Here is an 18909-nt window from a genome sequence, read left to right as displayed (position 1 = left end):
AACAAATTTGTGGCTTTACGTCATTCTGTTGCCAGTACCTTTAACCTTACTAATTGTTGGGTGTGTGGAGGTCCAGGAGGATTCAAGGATTGGCCATGGCTGGCCCAACCAGTACAACCTAAGTGGTGGGTCAGCAATTTGAGTACAGACCATGATGGGACAAGACTCTGGACTGAGGATGCCAATCCCCGGTGACTCCATTTTCCTGGAAAAGGTATTTATTGCCTTAACCAGACAAAAGAGAAAGGAGTACGAGTCGGGGAGAGTGTTTGTGAATGGACTTTATCCCCAGGCTTTGATTGTTATGATCCCTATTGCAGACCCTATGATTGTTCTAAATACCAAGGGAGATGGAACCGAACACATGTAAAACTCACAATAGTTGGGTAAAATGTTCATACCAAGAACCTACAGGGGAAGGTTGTAAAGCGGTAATGCGAGATCAGTTCTTTGATGCACTGTTTGGAAATTGTCTACATGCCAATAGTACAGATAAAAACCATATAGTGCAGGTGTTTCAGTGGGCCACCTGGAACCCCAATGAAGTGATTAGTGGTGCTCGAGAACCTATTTATAATTTGAATCACATTATTCGATTACAAGCTGTTTTAGAAATTATCACCAATGAGACCGCTCATGCCCTGGATCTATTGGCAGACCAGGCCACGCAAATATGAACTGCAATATTCCAACATTGTATGGTTCTTGATTACCTGTCAGCTGAAGAAGGGGGTGTTTGTGGTAAATTAAATGATTCAAACTGTTGTTTAAAAATTGATGACAATGGTCAGGTGGTCAAACAAATAACTTCTGGGATTAGGAAACCAGCTCATGTCCCTGTTTAGACCTGGAAAGGTTGGGAATTTGATCCCTTCTCATGGCTTCCAGGTGCTCTGTGGGTTAAACGTATCTTGTTTTATATGTTACGTGCCTTGGCTATGGTAGTGTTTTTACCTTGTTTGATTCCATGTTTTATACAATTGATTCAAAGCGTTGTATCAAACATGCAATTTGTCTCTACTGTTTCACCCGATGGCATTAAACAGATTCCTGCCATACGTAAAAAGGCACCATCTATCATACAGGTTGTATAAATGCATGTGTTCTTTCTCACTTACAATGGCCACCACTCCAGTCACGGGGTGATATAACACCCCACTACCTTACAGGGGATAAGTGTAGCCATGAGCCACCCATGAAGACGAAATGAAAGTACCCAGGTCTAAACTACATGTGCACTCTGGGCTGGGAGCGTGGAAATAGATTTTCCTGCTGCACAGGCAGACCCCAGCTCCAGTGAGCCAGACCACCATCTTCAGCTCCACAACTGACAACAACAACCAGAAATGTATACCCTGTTGATACTTAATTCTGTGGTGGTTACTCTGGTAGCTCTTGTTATGCTTTCCCTTGTGATATGCATGTGTTGGTCTTGTAAGTGTCCATGTAACCCATTTCACAGTTGTACTTGTTTTTGTGGACAACCACCTTCTCCCCCCAATCCCCAAGGGCCGGGAGCATGTCCTTAGGCCCAGCCTGGGACACATTTTGGTTAGACATGTTAGGTTAAAATACTGTTAATTGATACTGTTATTGTTACCTTTGTTACATGTTTGGTTAGAATATTGTTAACCATTGTTAGTATTAATATTGTTCTATGTTGCACGATTTGGCCTTATTACTGGTTTTGCCATGTATTATTCTCTGCTTTATTCAATTAGTTCAACACGTTGTGACCAACATGGAATTTATAGCCACCTCATCACTGGACAATGTTAAATATGTCCATGCAGTGCACTAGCCAAAACCTTCAGATGTGAAAATTTTATGGACAGATGGTTTTTTTCCCTGTTTTCTTTTGCTATGTGATTTTGTCATGTTAATGTTTCTTCTTCTTGCTATATATTGTTTCATATTTTATATAATTGATAATTCATTCAATGAAGTAGTAATAAAATGCTCTTTTCCAGCCTTTTCTAAACAACACTCCTTACCTAAAGCCACCATGGGTCCTAAAGCAATCTTTGAGCCACAGGGTGGTGTGAGACTGAAATGTCATACGACTACCTCAAAGCTTGCTTGTGTCTGTGCAAACCTCCAAGAGAAGCTGCTGCGGCCTGTGAATTGGTCTGGGGGATGTCGCCCAGAGAAGCGGGAGTGTATTGAAGGATGCACCCCCCTACTTCCTTGCAGTTGCACTGTCCGGACCCTTTAGACAAGCCTCAAAGGGGCAGACATGCCCAGGGACACCGCTGGATCCATGGTGGTGACTATTCTTGCAGCCCTATCCCACATCCTTGCTTTATTTCTGTCTTTTCCTTCCATTCTGTCCTATCGCTACCCCTCTTCACTTCTTTAATAATAAAAACCTGTTTTGGGTATATGGCATTTGACCTCGTTTGTGTCTTAATCTCACTCTTGGGATCATATCGAAACCTCCCCCGACAGTGGATCAGGACACACCATAACTTTTATTACTAAATCAACTTTGAAGAGTATGCACTGACATATTTCTAGAACTGAAGTTTCCTCCCAAACTTCACATTAAAACTCAAATATAGTTTCATCTTTAAAAATGTTTGTCACCAAAAAAACATTCTGAAACATTGCTTTGAATAAGGTCTGCCAACCGACAATTCACATGAAAAAGAAGTGTTTCAAATTCTTCTCCCTAAACAGCCTTCATATCACAGGAAATAACATGACTGGAATGTTAACTGTGTTACAGTATTTCAAGTTTGTTACAATTACAGTTAAGGAAATTAACATGTAAAAGACAGTAAGACAGTAAAAAGATGATATCTAAAACAGCCAAGTTCAAGAAAATGCTTCTTGATACCTTTCCCCCTCACCCCTCTTAAAAGGTCATTTAAGTTATGGAGTAGATAACAGTTTAATCAGTCATCTACAGAAGGTAATACTGCATCAACAGAGAAAAGGACTGAACCATATGGGTGCCGTATCCGGCTTTTATCAACTGCTTTATACTCTCCAGAAAATATATCATTTTTTGCCTTGATTAAAAATAAAATGCAATTCTTTAAAGTGACAGAAATAATATATTACACTGTAAAAACAAATACAGATGAACAATTCCAGAACTAAAACAAATTTCATTGAAGTCCCGAAAGCTGTAATCACAATTATTCTTAATTAATAAGGCAGATTTAACTTCAGTTACACCAATTTACAGCATTATAAATATTCTTCACCCTGTACAGTTCTTTAAAATCAATACGTAGTGAGAATATAGTATTGCACCAAAAGCTGAAATAAATGGGTTCAACTGATAAAGTGCTAAAGCCTTCCAAAGTTGTGCCGTACTGCAGTTCTGTTTTCACCATGGTTCATACCTTGAACACATTAAGAGTTCAATGTGGCCACTTGATTGCAGGCTTCAGAGAAAAGACTGTAATGAGGTAGAATAAACTCCTTCAGGTTCTCCGCCACCCTACGGACCACTGAGCTGTGCAAATGGCTCTGTCACAGGAAAGGGCTCCAAAGCTTTCTCTGAGTTTTTCCAGTTGTGAAAGTTTTCTTTGTACCATTCAACTAGTATGAAGAGAATGTTCATGAGTCAAGCTGATCAGAGGTAACAGGGAAATTCAAATATTCCATAGATATAAGACTAACAACATGCTAATAGTTCATTAAGCAAAATTTTAACCTATAATATTAAAAAAATCTAGTTAAGATTTTATAAATTCTTTATGCAAGACTTATTCTAGCATTAACAAGTAATTAATTCTAGTACCTGATGCTACTGCATTGTGATTAACCTTTTTTTTTAAATCAGGTAAATTCACTACTGAAAAAGCAGCCAGTTTTATGTCAAATTAAAGTGTTAAATTCATTCTCTTTAGCTTCTCATTAACTAACCTATATACCCATTTCCCTCCCTTTCCCTCCTCCCATCACTTCTAAATCCATTAGTGTAAAAGCCAGTCCTACTTGTTTTCTTTATTCCTTCCTTCCAAGGCACTTTAGGTCTCCATCCTAAATTGTGCATTTTTTCTGAATTCATCGGGTATCTTAGGTCATTGGTAGGTCTGATGAAGTATAAAATGCACATGGAAAACAACCTGATTAGACTTTTTCATTAATTAGATATGCAGTACCTCACATTGTCTTCAAACCAACATTAGGTATGCTTCAACTTTGAAAATTCTGCATCAACATGAACAGATTATATTGCCTTCAAAAAAATACAGAGCAGTTGAGTGCAGCTACAATACAGTCAAGTATTTGGAATTGACTAGAATAAATATGAATTAGTATTTTATTGGCACAAAAATGAATGCAAAACTCCAATCCCTGCCAATGCAATTGTGCAAATCAGTGTGTTTGCAACTCTTTAGACAGTCACTATGCAAGCCAGTGTTTTCTAATATCAGCATTGGCATTTTTCACCCCAAAAGCCCACAGATTTTCACATACTTCAGATTTGAAATACACAGACTTCCAAAGTCTGTCATTACAGTGCCTCATTAGCTACACAAAGTTAGTAATACAGAATATGTAGAATCTCAGGCTGCAAGATTCAACACAAAAAGATTCTCTACATTTAAGCATGGCACAAATTTTCACTTCCACAATCTGGCAGTTAGGTAGCCTAGTCCAGCATTCCTCCATTACCGGCACTAGCATACTGAATAGTTAAGCTACTTGTGCAGACAGAGACCAGCTACTTATCACCATTATTAAAACATGATAGTCTCAAGCAAAAGCAGAACTAATTTTTCCATGGCAAGTAACCCCCATGTCCTTTAAGTCACTCACTACAGAATTAAATAATCATTACTCAGGTATCTTAAGAGTGTTTTATAAGATCTCAACATTTTTTGAAACATGTATTCCTATGTGGTTAGTTTTCCCAACCCCATTTATGTTTAAACATTAGCGGACAGGGCCCAATACACGTTAAGAAACATCTCAATCTGAATTACACAGAGGCCTACTGAACACTCGCATCATCTGAGCCAAAGGCAATTTGTTCAAAGTCCTGCGATACAGATAGGATTCTGAAGAACACTTCCTTTTAAAAACAAGAATTAGTACATTTAAAGACACTTCAGTTGCCATGATAACAATCCAAATGTGAACCAAAAGTGAGAATTCTAAAGGCCATAATAACACTTAGCTGCTATCAGTAGATACATCATTTCTAATCACTCTGGAGAGAGTGGTATCTAAAGTAAACAGAGACTCACTGTTGCTGCAGAAAAGAAATGGAGATAAAAGAACAGAGCCAAACCAAGCCTGAAATTAAGGACAGAAACACACAGCAAAGGCATGTTTATAAAAGCTATCCATTTTTGCCGCGCCCTTACTTTGACACCTCAGTTTTACATCTACTTTTGAGATGGCAGTTTCAGCTTAGAGATAGGAATCTAAAATTAACGACATTCCGTAGGCATGTATTTCTGCTTGTGGAGAGTGGCTCTTACCTACAAAGCACATCTAAGTCTGAACTAGTCACATTAACATCAAAATACTAAAGCTAAATGAGAGATGATGGGATTCATTTCACTTAAGTGATGTTGAATACAAGTACTGAATAAACTAAACTACCCTTAGGAAAAGACTTCGCTACTGCATAAAACCTGTCCTTTTCCCAGAACAGACTTAGGCAGTGAGAAGTCTGAAGAAAGTCTGAAGACAGACAGTGGTGCTCCTCAGGGCTCAGTGTTGGGACCATTTCTGTTCAACATCTTTATTGATGATCTTGATAAGGATATAGAGTGTATCATCAGTAAGTTTGCAGATGACACCAAGTTAATTGGGAGTGTCGATCTGCATGAAGATAGGGAGGCACTACAGAGAGACTTGGATAGGTTGGATTGGTGGGCCAATGTTAACGGGATGAGCTTCAACAAGGCCAAGTGCCAGGTCCTGCACTTGGGCCACAACAACCCCATGCATCGCTACAGGCTTGGGGAGGTGTGGCTGGAGAGCTGTCTGGAAGAGTTGGATCTGGGGGTTCTAACTGACAAGCAGTTGAACATGAGCAGCAGCGTGCCCAGGTGGCCAAGAAAGCCAACGGCATCCTGGCTTGTATTAGAAACAGTGTGACCAGCAGAATTAGGGAGGTGATAGTCCCCCTGTACTCTGCACTGGTGAGGCCACACCTGGAGTATTGTGTCCAGTTTTGGGCACCTCAATACAAGAGAGATATCGAGGTGCTGGAGTGAGTGCAGAGGAGGGCAACGAAGCTGGTGAAGGGCCTGGAGAACAAGAGCGATTGAAGGAGCTGGGAATGTTTAGTTTGAGGAGGAGAAGGCTGAGGGGAGACCTCATCACTCTCTACAACTACCTGAAAGGACATTGTAGAGAGGTTGGTGCTGGTCTCTTCTCACAGGTAATTAGTGACAGAACAAGAGGGAATGGTTTTAAACTGCAACAGGGGAGGTTTAGACTGGACATTAGGAAAAAACTTTTCACAGAAAGAGTGGTCAGACAGTGGAATAGGCTGCCCAGAGGGGTGGTGGAGTCACCATCCCTGGATGTGTTTAAGGGTCGTTTAGATGAGATATTGGGGGATATGGTGTAGGGGAGAACTTTGTGGAGTAGGGCTGATGGTTGGACTCGATGATCCCAAGGGTCTTTTCCAACCTGAATGATTCTGTGATTCTGTGATTAGCATTACACATTCCCCTTCAAGACATACACTCTGACCTTAAGAACCAAGTAATAAATGGAAACCCTGTTTTTCTATACAGTGTTCTGTACAGATCACATGTCAAATCCACTAGCAAAAATAAAAAGTTAAGAAAGGAGAACAGTTCATACTCCCTCAAAATCTTCCCTCCTGCAGACCAGAAACACTTTTACAAAAAAACATTTGGCAAGAGTCCCAGAAACCTTCAGGATAAAGCTATCCTGGATGTGCTTCACTATTTTCTTACCTGTCTTTGACATAATCCATCCAGTGCTCCATTTCAGATTCTGAACTGGTCTTTTTTATCTGTCAAGAAGAGAAACAAAAATCACCCCCACACATCTTGCGCTGTCTTAACATACGTTTAAAAATTGATGTTTTTAACAAGATTTAAGTTTATTAAGAAAAACAAAACAGAAATGGTCTTTTGTCTAAACTGATTTTTCAGACTACTGAAATTATCAAAACTATCTAAACCAATTCCAATAGTTCTCTTTCATCTTAGCACTGCCTAACCATTCATAATCAAAATTGTTAGATTTTAGTAGTGCCACATTCTCAGACCAAAACAGAAGCAGCCAGCATGAAAAAACCCTACCAAATGGAATTTAATCTTTATGCCAGCTATATCACAGTCAGGATAACTGATGGAGCAGTGCAATGCACGACAGCCTGTACAGCAAATTTACATAGTGCAACTGCCACAGAAGGGTAGCACATCATTCTGCTACAATTATCTCAAAGACCCACTGCAAGCCTAAGCTCTCTCAGAGTTACAAGAGGCTTACAGTAGAATTGTTCATATGTGCAATGACTGGTAAAGGAAAGCATCATAACTGTTTACTCACTAAATGGATTAACTCCTTAGCAAGCTGGGCAATGGACATCTCAAAGTTAGTTCCAATGTTATAAATTTCACCTGGCTTCCCCTCCTTCAGGACAGTAAGGAATGCTTCTACCACATCAGTTGCATAAAGGAAATTCCTTTTTTGAAGTCCAGAGCCATGAATACAGCTTAAAACCAGGAAAAAGCAAGACATTTTTGTTAATCCTTAAATAGAAACATTCAATTTATTAGATTGTGTTTTAAGCAGTTTTGCTGTTAGCCATTACCTGAAGGTACCTTAAGTAGCTGACATGCAAACAATCCTTTTAGTAATAGGATTTCCTTAAACTAATTTCACAACAAAGTTATGAATTGCTTATTGTTTTACAAACTATACCATGTATTTATAACTGTAATTATAGTTTTATAGCACAAATATCACAGAAAAGTAAATTACATACCATTTTCTGTTCTGTTGCAACAAAGATATAAACTTTGGAATAACCTAAGGAATTGAACAAAAAACATTACTCCACTATTTCAGAAGCTGTTATTCTGTAAAGAACCCGGGGCTTCGCCAGTAAGTATCAAGTATTTTAATAAGACCCTTTAAATACTTTTAAGTCTTCTTAAGTCTAATCAAAGAATGCATCAAGCCTAGAAACTGCAAGGATTGTGGATTTCTTTAAGAGTAGATGCCTCTATTGTGTTGTAAAGCTTATCCTTCTGGTCAACCATTACAAATATAACATTTTTACAAAAGAAAATGTTCCCATTACTTTTTGCATACAGAAGTGCACTAGAGTCTAACCAGGGGTAACTATTGCAAACAGTTTAGAACATGGTTTAAACATACAGCAAGTTGCAGTAAATCTATAGTCAAAAAGTCAAGTCATTAAAATAGTTAAATTTGGAAGAGCACCAACAGAGAATTTCAAGATAAGTAAATACAGATCAAGTGATAGCCGCTAGCTTGTAGCATAAAGTTTTACAATATTATGTTCAGCTACAAGCATAAATCCATTCATAATGTCCCACAAACTTCAGAACAGTTGGCCCTGCTATTGAAGTTTTTAAACTGAAGCCATCAGAAATCTATTCCAATACTTTTAATTTTGTTAACTTACTATTCTAAACATAGCAGCAGACATACTAGGCAAAATTAAAGATCGACTAGCCTAGTATTGTGTTCTTAGCAGTAACTAAAAGTGGATACATGAGGAAGAATATGTATAAGCTGAAAGCAAGTAAACAGTGATACATCCCCGAATATACTCCCAACATCATCCAACCTGTAGTCAGACACTTCCCAAGCCACAGATCAGTGAAAAACACATTTTAAAAAACTACTGCTTATCCACCTGCAATAATGTACAGAAAAATAAATTTATTTCCAAAAAAACCCCAACACACAGAAAGCAGTTAAAATTAAACATCTCACTAGAACTGCAAAATATAGCTACATTCCACACAAGCTCTGAACGCCAAAGAGTACATATGATTATCACCAACATTCTGTCAGTGATTTCCATTCACTAACATAGCGGATCTTGGTATTGCCTACAAAGGCGACTCCCTCTCATTAATAACCATTTTAAATTGTTGTCCTGTAAGGTATGTATGGACACATGCAAAGAACAAGTCATTCTGCACTACTTCTCACCATATATCTGATTGCTATAGCTTCATCTTACCCATTTTCTGTACAGGCTGGAACATCTCCTTCCATACCAGACATACTGCTCTCTCACAGCTTACTTTTTGAAATGTTTACCTTAGTTATTAAACATTCCTAATTACAGCAGATGACATGTGAGTTAATGTAATTTGTAGGGGAACCCTGCCAGACACAGAGCAGTTAAATATCCTTTGAAAACTAAGAAATTTACAAAACAAAATCACTGTAGTAAAATTCATGTAAATAACTAGAAATCTCTCACTGATGCTTTACTGACAACCAAAAAACATGTGTTGTGTTGATTGTAAGAAATGTTAGTGTGAAACCAAAATATATAGTCACAGGTAAGTGTGGACAAATATACCTGCAAGATAGCGTTTTTTTCAAAAGTCAGTCTGCTCTTATGAGAAAAAAGTAATATCAGTACAACCCTAAATTATGGTAGACTAAAGCATAGGTTTAACTTACTTTTTCTGGATACTGGTGTGGTCCATAAACATTACTGCTCCGTGTGATAACAACTGGGAACTTAAGAGCATTTAACATGCATGTGAATATATATGACAGTAAAAATCTGTAGGCTTCTTGCTGATCAATAAATAATAAACTGACACACCCACAGTGCTTATTCAAAAATCTGCAAGCCCTTACAAACATTAATGAATTAAGCTATCCATAATTCTGGCAAACAGGCAAGGGCCTCCAGCCTTCCCAGTCTGTTTGAACCACCACAAGTGACAAGCGTGTGTCATCTCTCAGTCTTGCTAGGGAACCACTATAGGACATTACAGACACGTATCTGGTTGACTGAAGACTGGCTTACTACTACTTATTCCAATAAAATGTTTCACAGTCATTAACACCTTATTCAAGTCAACTTTATGTCAAAAACAACTTTGCAGAAGAACATGTCAAGAACAAAAGACTGCAGTATTCAAAATTTTAAATAATTTTGCTTAAACAAATATGAGTAATAGGGGTTTTTTTCTTTTTTTTTTGCTTTCACTATAAACCTAGTCTCAATACAAGTTGAACTTTGCATATTCTATTTCTGTATAAACGTATTTCCTTCAAGCTTAACACTGTTTTTTAAATTGCTAATGTTCTCTTTGACCATTTTATCAAAGAACATTTTTAGACATTACAGTTCAGATTTTCAAAACATTGAAAAACATTTGACCTCTCCCCAATTGTCTTGCAGCGTATCTCCATCAATAAGTGGTGGACATCCTCCAAGACATCCAACTACAAGATTAGCAATCAGGAAAGAGCTGGCACTGTGTAAACTACTACTGATTTTTCTTTTATATTCTTATATACATAATACAGACACTTAAGTATGGGCTTCAGATTTTTGAAGCTTGCATCAACTCACTTGGTACCTTTCCCAGTAAGACTGAACAAAACATTCTGCAGCTGCTTTAGAGGAAGCATAGGGATTTGTTGGACGTTTTGGTGAGGATTCATCAAATTCCTAAAATGAAAAGAAAAACTTGCATTACTCAGTTTCTTTTGCCCAGTTAAGTCTTAAAGTTACAAAAGCTGCAGTTGCAATGAAAATCCCTAAAGATCCAAGCACACCAGTCTAAGTCACCCTTCCACTTACAGCAGAAGACCAGTAACAAAAGACAGTCTATTTATCAAGCACAGGAAGCAGCTAGAATACCAGCAGTAATATTTTTATACTTTCAGCAAAGTACCTCAAAGTGACAGATCCTTAGATTTTTATCTTGTAAAACAATCACCCTTGTCACAGGGAGGTTCAATCTTTTTCAGGCTCATAATACCTCAGAGTGCCAACGCACCACAGCTAGCAAATTGACCTTTCAGTCCTAAATAAAAGGGATCCATTCCCACTTTTCTAGAAACTTTATTTCTACAAAAGAAGTAGAATTTCAACCCAAAGCCCTCCAAAGCAAGGCTTCAACAATTCTAATCTGCTCCAAAACAGGTAGCTTCATGACTATCCTGCCATTTCTATGTACTTCTTCCTTGGGGCTGGGGGCAGGGGGGCCAGGGCGGTGGCCACCAACCCACACACAGCAATAATGAACCAAAGAAAGGAGGGATTCTACACTGCCTGAGGTGCAATTCACAACAATCCTCTTAATACATATTAAAAGACTCACTGTTCTTGTCTGACCTTTGCCTCTGAAATTAATTGACCTGACTTACTTTTTGACCTTCCTCCCCCGAAATATAACTCTCTTCACAAACTTCTACTATGATTAACAAAAAGAACAAAAAAAAGATTAAATGAAAGTGCTCTTTTCAAGGCCCAGAAGCAGAAAAAGTTCACTTGAATTTATCTCACCCAAACCACTGGTCTGCATGCAGGAAAACAGTATCCTTGGTATCATACCAGTCTACAGATTTGTGTTGAAGGAACTGATAAAAACATTGCAACAGTAAGAAAGTGCACATGACTTCCCTGAAATCCATCAGTATTTTCATGGATTATGGCACAAGATTCCTTGGCTGTTATTTACTCCCTTTGAAAGACAAGCATGCATAATTTGTCTTTTCTACTGAGCTAAATTGCATTTCCTGACTAAGGTACTTCGCTTTCTAGGAACCACCAGTGCTTGTTTACAAGTTCCAGTATTGTCAGAAACAGCTCAAAAGTCATACATTTACAGAGGCCAAAGGAAGTTAAGATTCATTTTGTTTTCACTATTAAAGGCAAGTAAAGCTAGAAAAACCCTCACACACTTTCAAACTCACCTTGTCAGTGCTACCTCCATATACCTCATCCGTACTAACGTAGACAAACTTCTCCACATTGGCTTCATGTGCAGCAGCAACCAGCACATTAGTGCCATAAACATTCACATAGGTGAATTCCAGGGCATGCCAAAATGAGAGATCTACATTAAAAAATTCAAACCATTCCAATTAAATACAGGCAAGACAGGGCTTCCTACTGAAACATAATATTAGAGGCTGCAATACAGACTGGGACTTTATCACTAGTTCTTTGATTGTCAGATAGCAAGGTCATTACTAAATGAAGACCCTTTCTACACTTGCCTGAAGACAAAATACTTGCTCTCAACAAGAGGCTGGAATCAGGAGCAAAAGCTTGTTGGCTTTGAACAGCTCCATTTGAAATAGCATTATCTAATTTTATTTAAGTGGCAGCATGACTACCTCCCCTCTCCACTAGAAAGGGCCAATCTCAGTAAGAAAAATATCATTCAAAACACAGTTGTAAGATGCAGTAATATATAACTATTACTGTTCATTAACTAGCACGTGTTTTAATTCTTAGAATTGTCCCACTGACCTAATGACTTTGTGCATATCAAATCTGGCAATTTTGAGAAGTACTTTCCTGGAGAATTCTTTGAGGATTTCTTCTCATGATGAAAGGAGTACAGTAGGGATAGTTCTCATTAACAGTATTACTGAAGAGCAGTAATGTGAAATAGGCACTTTTAAGTGTAATTCATTCGCTCTTTTTAGAATCCAGGCAGGATTCTAAAGGGAGCTATGCTTAATCCTTCAGCTTCCACACTGTGTTTTTTTCCTGCAAGGTTGGAGTCAAATCAAGTAAAAACTTAAGACTATATACAAACTCTTTTTCCATTATCTTCATGACTCCACCAGTACACTGTAAGTTACATAAGAAATTTAAAAATGTAATTAAAAAGGGCATTGCCATTTATGCGCAATGAAAATAGACAACAGTCAGATGAAGCACTTCTTAAATTAAGGCTGTGAACCCCTTTAAGTTAAAAAGGCCACCAGACATTGAATCATGTAGTTTGTAGAGACAAACTGTATCCTTGCTTTACATGAAGAGGAAAGACAAAAAAAATCAGTATATTTTTCAAACAAAAATACTCATGGAAAATAATACCAAAACATGCAACAATGCTCACCTACATGCGTTTGAGCTGCAAAATGAAGGACTATATCTATTTTCTCAGTTTTGAAGAGCTGTTTTATAAAATCAGGTTCACAAATATCTCCCTAAACAGGTAAAAATAAATCATTAACAAATTATTTGTGACAGAAAATAGTAAGCTTTCATTTGTACCAAGCATCACATAACAAACCACTGCAAAGGAAGCACAGGATACAAGTAGCAACACCAACTGAGTTTTGGGCAATTTATCAATGCCATGTCTAAAATAAGACCAAATACAAATTTCACACATTTTGAGCAACAGCCTCAACAAAACTTATTTCAGTATTTATATTACTATTTAACAGTAGAATATACACAACAGAAATATCGTGTGTAGCTTGAATGCTGAGGTTGAAATCACAAGTTCCAACAGCAAGAAAGTTACTGGAGTCCGGATAACATACAGTGACACCTAGTGGCACTATAAAAGGTGAACTGGATTTCCACTTTTGTCAAAATAGACGGTCTTACAAGGATTTTGGTTTTCGTTGTTTGTTCTGGTAATTTTTTTTTAAATTAATATATTTAGAAAAGAGTCAGGCACAAACACACAAGCCATTCTTTAGTTTGACAGAGAAGCAACAGCAGCTTTTAAAGGTAAACGCAAGCTGAGAAAAAGCTTTTGATATTTATCTGTTAGCTCAAGCAAGATAGCACCTGAGAACAGGTGTCTTGGGAGGAAGACATTTGTATTTTCAGTAACAAGGCAATTAAGTAAAAATAGTTCAAATGCTCTTGTTTTAAGAAGTTCTCAAGCAACAATTCTGAACAACAGCTTCAAAGAAGTACTATAGGTCAGAAATGTGAGGAAGATGAACTGATTTTCCTGTTTTTCATGCCTGAACAGAACTGAAACACTCCAGTAAATACACCTGTGGTGGGCTGACCCTGGCTGGATGCCAGGAGCCCACCAAAGCCACTCTCACTTCCCTTCCTCAGCTGGACAGGGGAGAGAAAAAAATATAATGAAAAGGTTGTGGGTCAAGATAAAGACAGGGAGAGATCACTCACCAATTACTGTCACAGGCAAAACAGCCTCAACTTGGGGAAAAATTAATTTATTATCAACCAAAGAGAAGGATAATGAGACATAAAAACCAAGTCTTAAAAACACCTTCCCCCACCCCTCCCTTCTTCTCAGGCTTAACTTCACTCCCGATTTTCTCTACCTCCTCTCCCTCAGCATTGCAGGGGGGCAGGGGATGGGGCTTGCATTCAGTCCATCACACGCTGTTTCTGCCACTCCTTCCTCCTTAGGGGGAGGACTCCTCACACTCTTCCCCTGATCCAGCATGGGGTCCCTCCCACAGGAGACAGTCCTCCACAAACTTCTCCAATGTGAGTCCTTCCTACAGGCTGCAGCTCTTCACAAACTGCTCCAGCATGTGTCCCTTTCACGAGGTGCAGTCCCTCAGGAACAGACTGCTCCAGCATGGGTCACCCATGGGGTCACAAGTCCTGCCAGCAAACCTCCTCCAGCATGGGCTCCTCTCTCCACAGGTCATGCCAGGAGCCTGCTCCAGCGCAGGCTTCCTATGGGCTCACAGCCTCCTTCAGGTGCACCGTCTGCTCTGGTGTGGGGTCCTCCCCAGGCTGCAGGTGGGTATCTGCTCCACCGTTAACCTCCACAGACTGCAGGGACACAACCTGCCTCACCACGGTCTTCACCATGGGCTGCAGGGGAATCTCTGCTCTGGTGCCTGAAGCACCTCCTCCCCCTCCTTCTTCACTGACCTGCAGGGTCAGTTCTCAGTTCTTCACTGCATCCTCAGGGCTGTTTCTCTCATGTGTTCTCACTCCTCTCTTCTCACTGCTGCTGGTGTTGTGCAGGTTTTTTTCCCCCCTTCTTAAATGTGTTATCACAGAGGCACTACCACTGTCACTGAAGGGCTCAGCCCTGGCCAGCAGCAGGTCCATCTTGGAGCCAGCTGGCACTGGCTCTGTCAGACATGGGCGAAGTTTCTAGCAGCTTCTCACAGAAGCCACCCCTGTAAGCCCCCCACTACCAAAACCTTGCCCTGAAAACCCAATATAACACTTCAGGCTTCTACATTCTTTTGAACTAAACAGTTACAATTACTGGCTTTTTAAAAAAAAAATTAAATTTAAACTCGATACATCTGTCCTGAGCAACAACAGAAATTGTGATTAAACTGTATCTTTCATACAGCCCCTTATGCAAATTTTCTAAACTTTTACTTCTCTGCCTTCCAAACAGGCTTCTTTTCTACAGCACCACTGGAGCGTTTATCCTTCCTGCTCTCTCCTAAGGCCAGTAATAGTGTTACAGTTCTAATCATAGGGCTTGTCCATTAGAGATTTTTTTTTTTAGTGCATTTTTCCCCTAACAGCTGCATACCAGCTGCATATTAAGCTCTGATCAACCTTCTTAAAAAACAAACAACCCTGAAAAGTTGGAATTAATTATACTGGTGTAAGTTTTGTGAGAACATATTCCTACTCTAGTTCAGAAGCAGTATAGATACATCGTTCCTTGTTACTGTTCCTCTGCTCCACAGAGGGATCTGACTCTTTACAGGATGCCTTCTAGAACTCCATGCTATTTCCATTCAATGCAATTAAATGTTAATACATATCCAGGTTATGAGGCTTTTCTACAGCATTCATACATTTCATATCACATACTGGCACAACATCAAAAACATTAGGAAAAACAACCAAAAACCCAGTTTGGGCATGCTGAAACTGCATACATTTGCTTAGTAGACATCCCCTTTCCCCTCAAGCAACTTTTATCCTAATACCTCAGCGATAATCACCAAAATAAACAGGCAGGTTCACAAAAATGTGAACAGCCATGGGGGTCACCAAACAGGGGAGGACCAGTTCAAGTCCCAACCCTGCCTGAATCTAAGAGATATGTTTAACTTACATCTACTGTCTCTGACAAAGTTGCCCCAAAGTTGCTATTTCAGAAAATTAAACTATATGCATTTCTCCGGTGTCATGAAACCTTGGACAGCCCAGCTAGACAGACACATCAGCATCAGTTCTGACTTTCGTAGAGGGGAAGAACCTCAGCACACAAACCCAGCAGTCAGAATATTTATCTGAACAGTAAATCAAAATCCATCTCCTGTCTGAAGACAAAACTGTGGAAACAGTAATTTAATTGGCAAAATTTTAAAAAGAAAAGACCCTGTTTCAAAACAACTGTGAACTACACAGCATCCACAGCAGCAAAAGAACGTAGCCTGGTGTCTAGTGCTAACAGAACAAGAAAGAGGGTGCTGCAAACCATGGAATATGACAAGTGGCAATGTTTGAAAGTGCAAAACCTAAGATAGCATCAGAGAAGCACACAGGAGCTGAATCCAAGTCCATCTTGTCCATATCACCTACCAAAAGTGAAACAATCATCCCTAAAACCACTCATCTCCATAATCAGGCTTTTGCCAATTCTGTACCTTTGTTATACAATAAAATATATCAACTTTCAAAAGACTACTTCATGTAAGAGACAGAACATACTGCATATTGTCACAGACTTCTGCAAGTGAAATCAGGCAATAAGGTAAACAGATGAAGTAAATGCTGTTATGTCCACCTGATTGTCCCATCCATTGGCGTATTACATACACTGACTCATTCCTGACAATAAATTAGTAGAAGTAATTTGAATTTTACCATAAATGAAAGCAGTGGCTTCTAGTCTGGGGAGCTCTGGAGACCACATTACCTAGATACAAAGGCATAAAAATCAGTAAAAAGTCAAGTTTCCTAGAAGAGAAGGCTTTATCACCTGGATAAACTTGTAGTTTTCCTTCTCAGAGACAGTTTCAAGATTCTTCAAGCTTGCACAGTAGTCAAGCTAAAGAGAAATACACAAACAATATCATTAAGTGGGCTGCATGAAAGTAAGTTAACTCAGATCCAACCTAATCACTAGAAAGTTTGAGAACAAAGTGAAAATTTCTTTCAAAAGAAAAGCTATTTTGCAAACAGACATGACGAAGCTTTAAAAACACAACTATGAAAGATATTCTAACTGTAAAAATTCTTAAATAGAAGTTTAGAACTTCAAAAGCTTCCTCTTTTTTTTAAATTATTTGTAGTGGTCACAGGACTGTAAGCATGAACAACAACTGAATATTTTTTTTTTTTGCATAGGAACAAATGCATAGTCAAACAAAAAATTAATAACAACAATCCATACAAATTTCAACATGCTATAGATTGCATTAAAATCACTCAAAACAGTTTTCCATACTGAGAAACAAGCTACTTACCTTATCTAGATTTATAATCAGATAGTTCGGGTAGTTTTTCACAAGAGAGACAACTACATGTGAAGCACTGTAGGGTAGAAGAAAAACATATTTTACAATTATACAGTTAGCTTTAAGGTAACAAAGAGATGACAAATTACTAATAGGTTTAGCAATATCAAAAGGCTTTGGGGAAGAGGGGTCTGTGTACTCGAGACAGGAGAAAGAGGAATTGGCAGATATATTTTAAGATATGTCTATTATTCTATTAATAATGCCCATAACTGCATACTATTATGAAATTAAAAAATCAGATTAAAAGTTCATGCTATAACAAAAGAAAGCAGCACTGCTCACTGCCACCTAAAAAAACCCAAACCAAATTATTATGTGCTACATTCAATTCCCATTCTAAAATACTTTTAAGTTTAGGCATTAGGGAGAACTAAACAGTCATCTCTTCTAGCTCACAATACTCTCAACTTTCCAATACTGCTGCTAGCTGTAACAAGAAATGACAGTCAGACTACCAGGTGGCATTTCTCTTTCTCAGTCCCGTGTACAAGAAGCTCACCCTGAGAGCTCAGGTTTAGCAGGGCTTTTTCACATCTCCAGCTCCCCAGGCTGGGGGGTGCACACAGACATCTAATCCTCTCAGAGCTTCAGACTCTGAGGGCTCAGGCTTAAGATGGATCTGAACTTTCACTGCCTCGAGCAGAGCCCACAGCACTGGGGGATGGAGATGACAAACAGCAGTTGGCTCAAAGCACAGCCCCCCACCCCACCCCACTCCGGTTGAGGCTGAGCACCGACTCCCACCGGCTCGCTCCCCCACACTCACCACCTCAGCCCCACGACACGGAAGAGCCAGAGGCAGTCTCCAAGGCGAACCCGGTCCTACAGAAACGGCTGCCTGCGCCTAAGCGAACGCAGCCCGAGCCAGCGGCGCCGATGAACCGCCCCAGGGGAGGCGGGCAAGCGAGGCGGCACCGCCAGACCCTCCCGCCCCACCAGCCGCCGCGTCCCACCCGCGCCCCCAGAAAGGAGGCCGGCGGCCCCCGCCCGGCCCAGCAGAGAGGTGAGGCCGCGCTCGGGACTCCGCGGCCGCCACTCACATGAACCCCGCGCCGCCCGTCACCAGCAGCCGCTTCTCGAAGACCGGCAGCTCGGCGGGGCCCGGCAGCCCTGACATCGTCCGCGCTTTACGGCGGCAGCCCTCCCATCCCCCTCCCGCTACCTGGCGCCGCGACCTCACAACTACGCATGCGCAGCACGGGACGAAAGCCGTAGTTCTCCCGGGGGTTTCACGGGCAGGGCCGCAGCGGCCGCAAGAGCCTGCGTGACAAAATGCCTTCCTCTCTCCATGGGAGGACCGAACAACGGAACTCCCCGCCTCTGAAGAGGCCACGCGAAGAGACGAAGGCCTGGCCTCCGCCTTCAAACGGCGACCGTCGCCTTTTACGACGCCGGGTCTCAACTTACGGCCGAACCCAGCAACGGACACGTTGTATCAGGGGAGGTGCCGCGCACGGTGGCAGGGGCGGGGCCGGCTCTCTCGACCCCGCCCTCAGGGTGGGCGCGCTCCCCCGCGCGCGGCTCCCATTG

The 18909-nt window shown here is 40.2% G+C and overlaps 1 protein-coding gene across 2 annotated transcripts; it reads right to left on the bottom strand.

Annotated features, from left to right (window-relative positions):
- Positions 1-2452: 2452 nt before the first annotated feature.
- TGDS (TDP-glucose 4,6-dehydratase) lies at positions 2453-18777 on the bottom strand. 2 transcript variants are annotated; one of them, XM_074859426.1, is made up of 12 exons: positions 18420-18777; positions 17326-17392; positions 16839-16907; positions 13047-13137; positions 11887-12029; positions 10538-10636; positions 9631-9690; positions 7946-7989; positions 7507-7672; positions 6906-6964; positions 3952-4049; positions 2453-3552 (listed from the first exon to the last, which is right to left on the bottom strand). In XM_074859426.1, the coding sequence occupies exons 1-12, from the start codon at positions 18494-18496 to the stop codon at positions 3452-3454; spliced, it is 1074 nt and encodes a 357-aa protein (XP_074715527.1). In that variant the 5' UTR covers positions 18497-18777; the 3' UTR covers positions 2453-3451. The 2 variants fall into 2 exon arrangements, with proteins under 2 accessions (XP_074715527.1, XP_074715526.1); XM_074859425.1 differs by lacking the exons at positions 16839-16907; positions 17326-17392; positions 18420-18777 and adding an exon at positions 16724-16832.
- Between the last annotated feature and the right edge of the window lie 132 nt (positions 18778-18909).

This window comes from Strix uralensis, chromosome 2 (assembly GCF_047716275.1).
Source record: "Strix uralensis isolate ZFMK-TIS-50842 chromosome 2, bStrUra1, whole genome shotgun sequence".
NCBI lineage: Eukaryota > Metazoa > Chordata > Aves > Strigiformes > Strigidae > Strix > Strix uralensis.
This window is presented reverse-complemented; position numbering and strand designations above follow the sequence as displayed.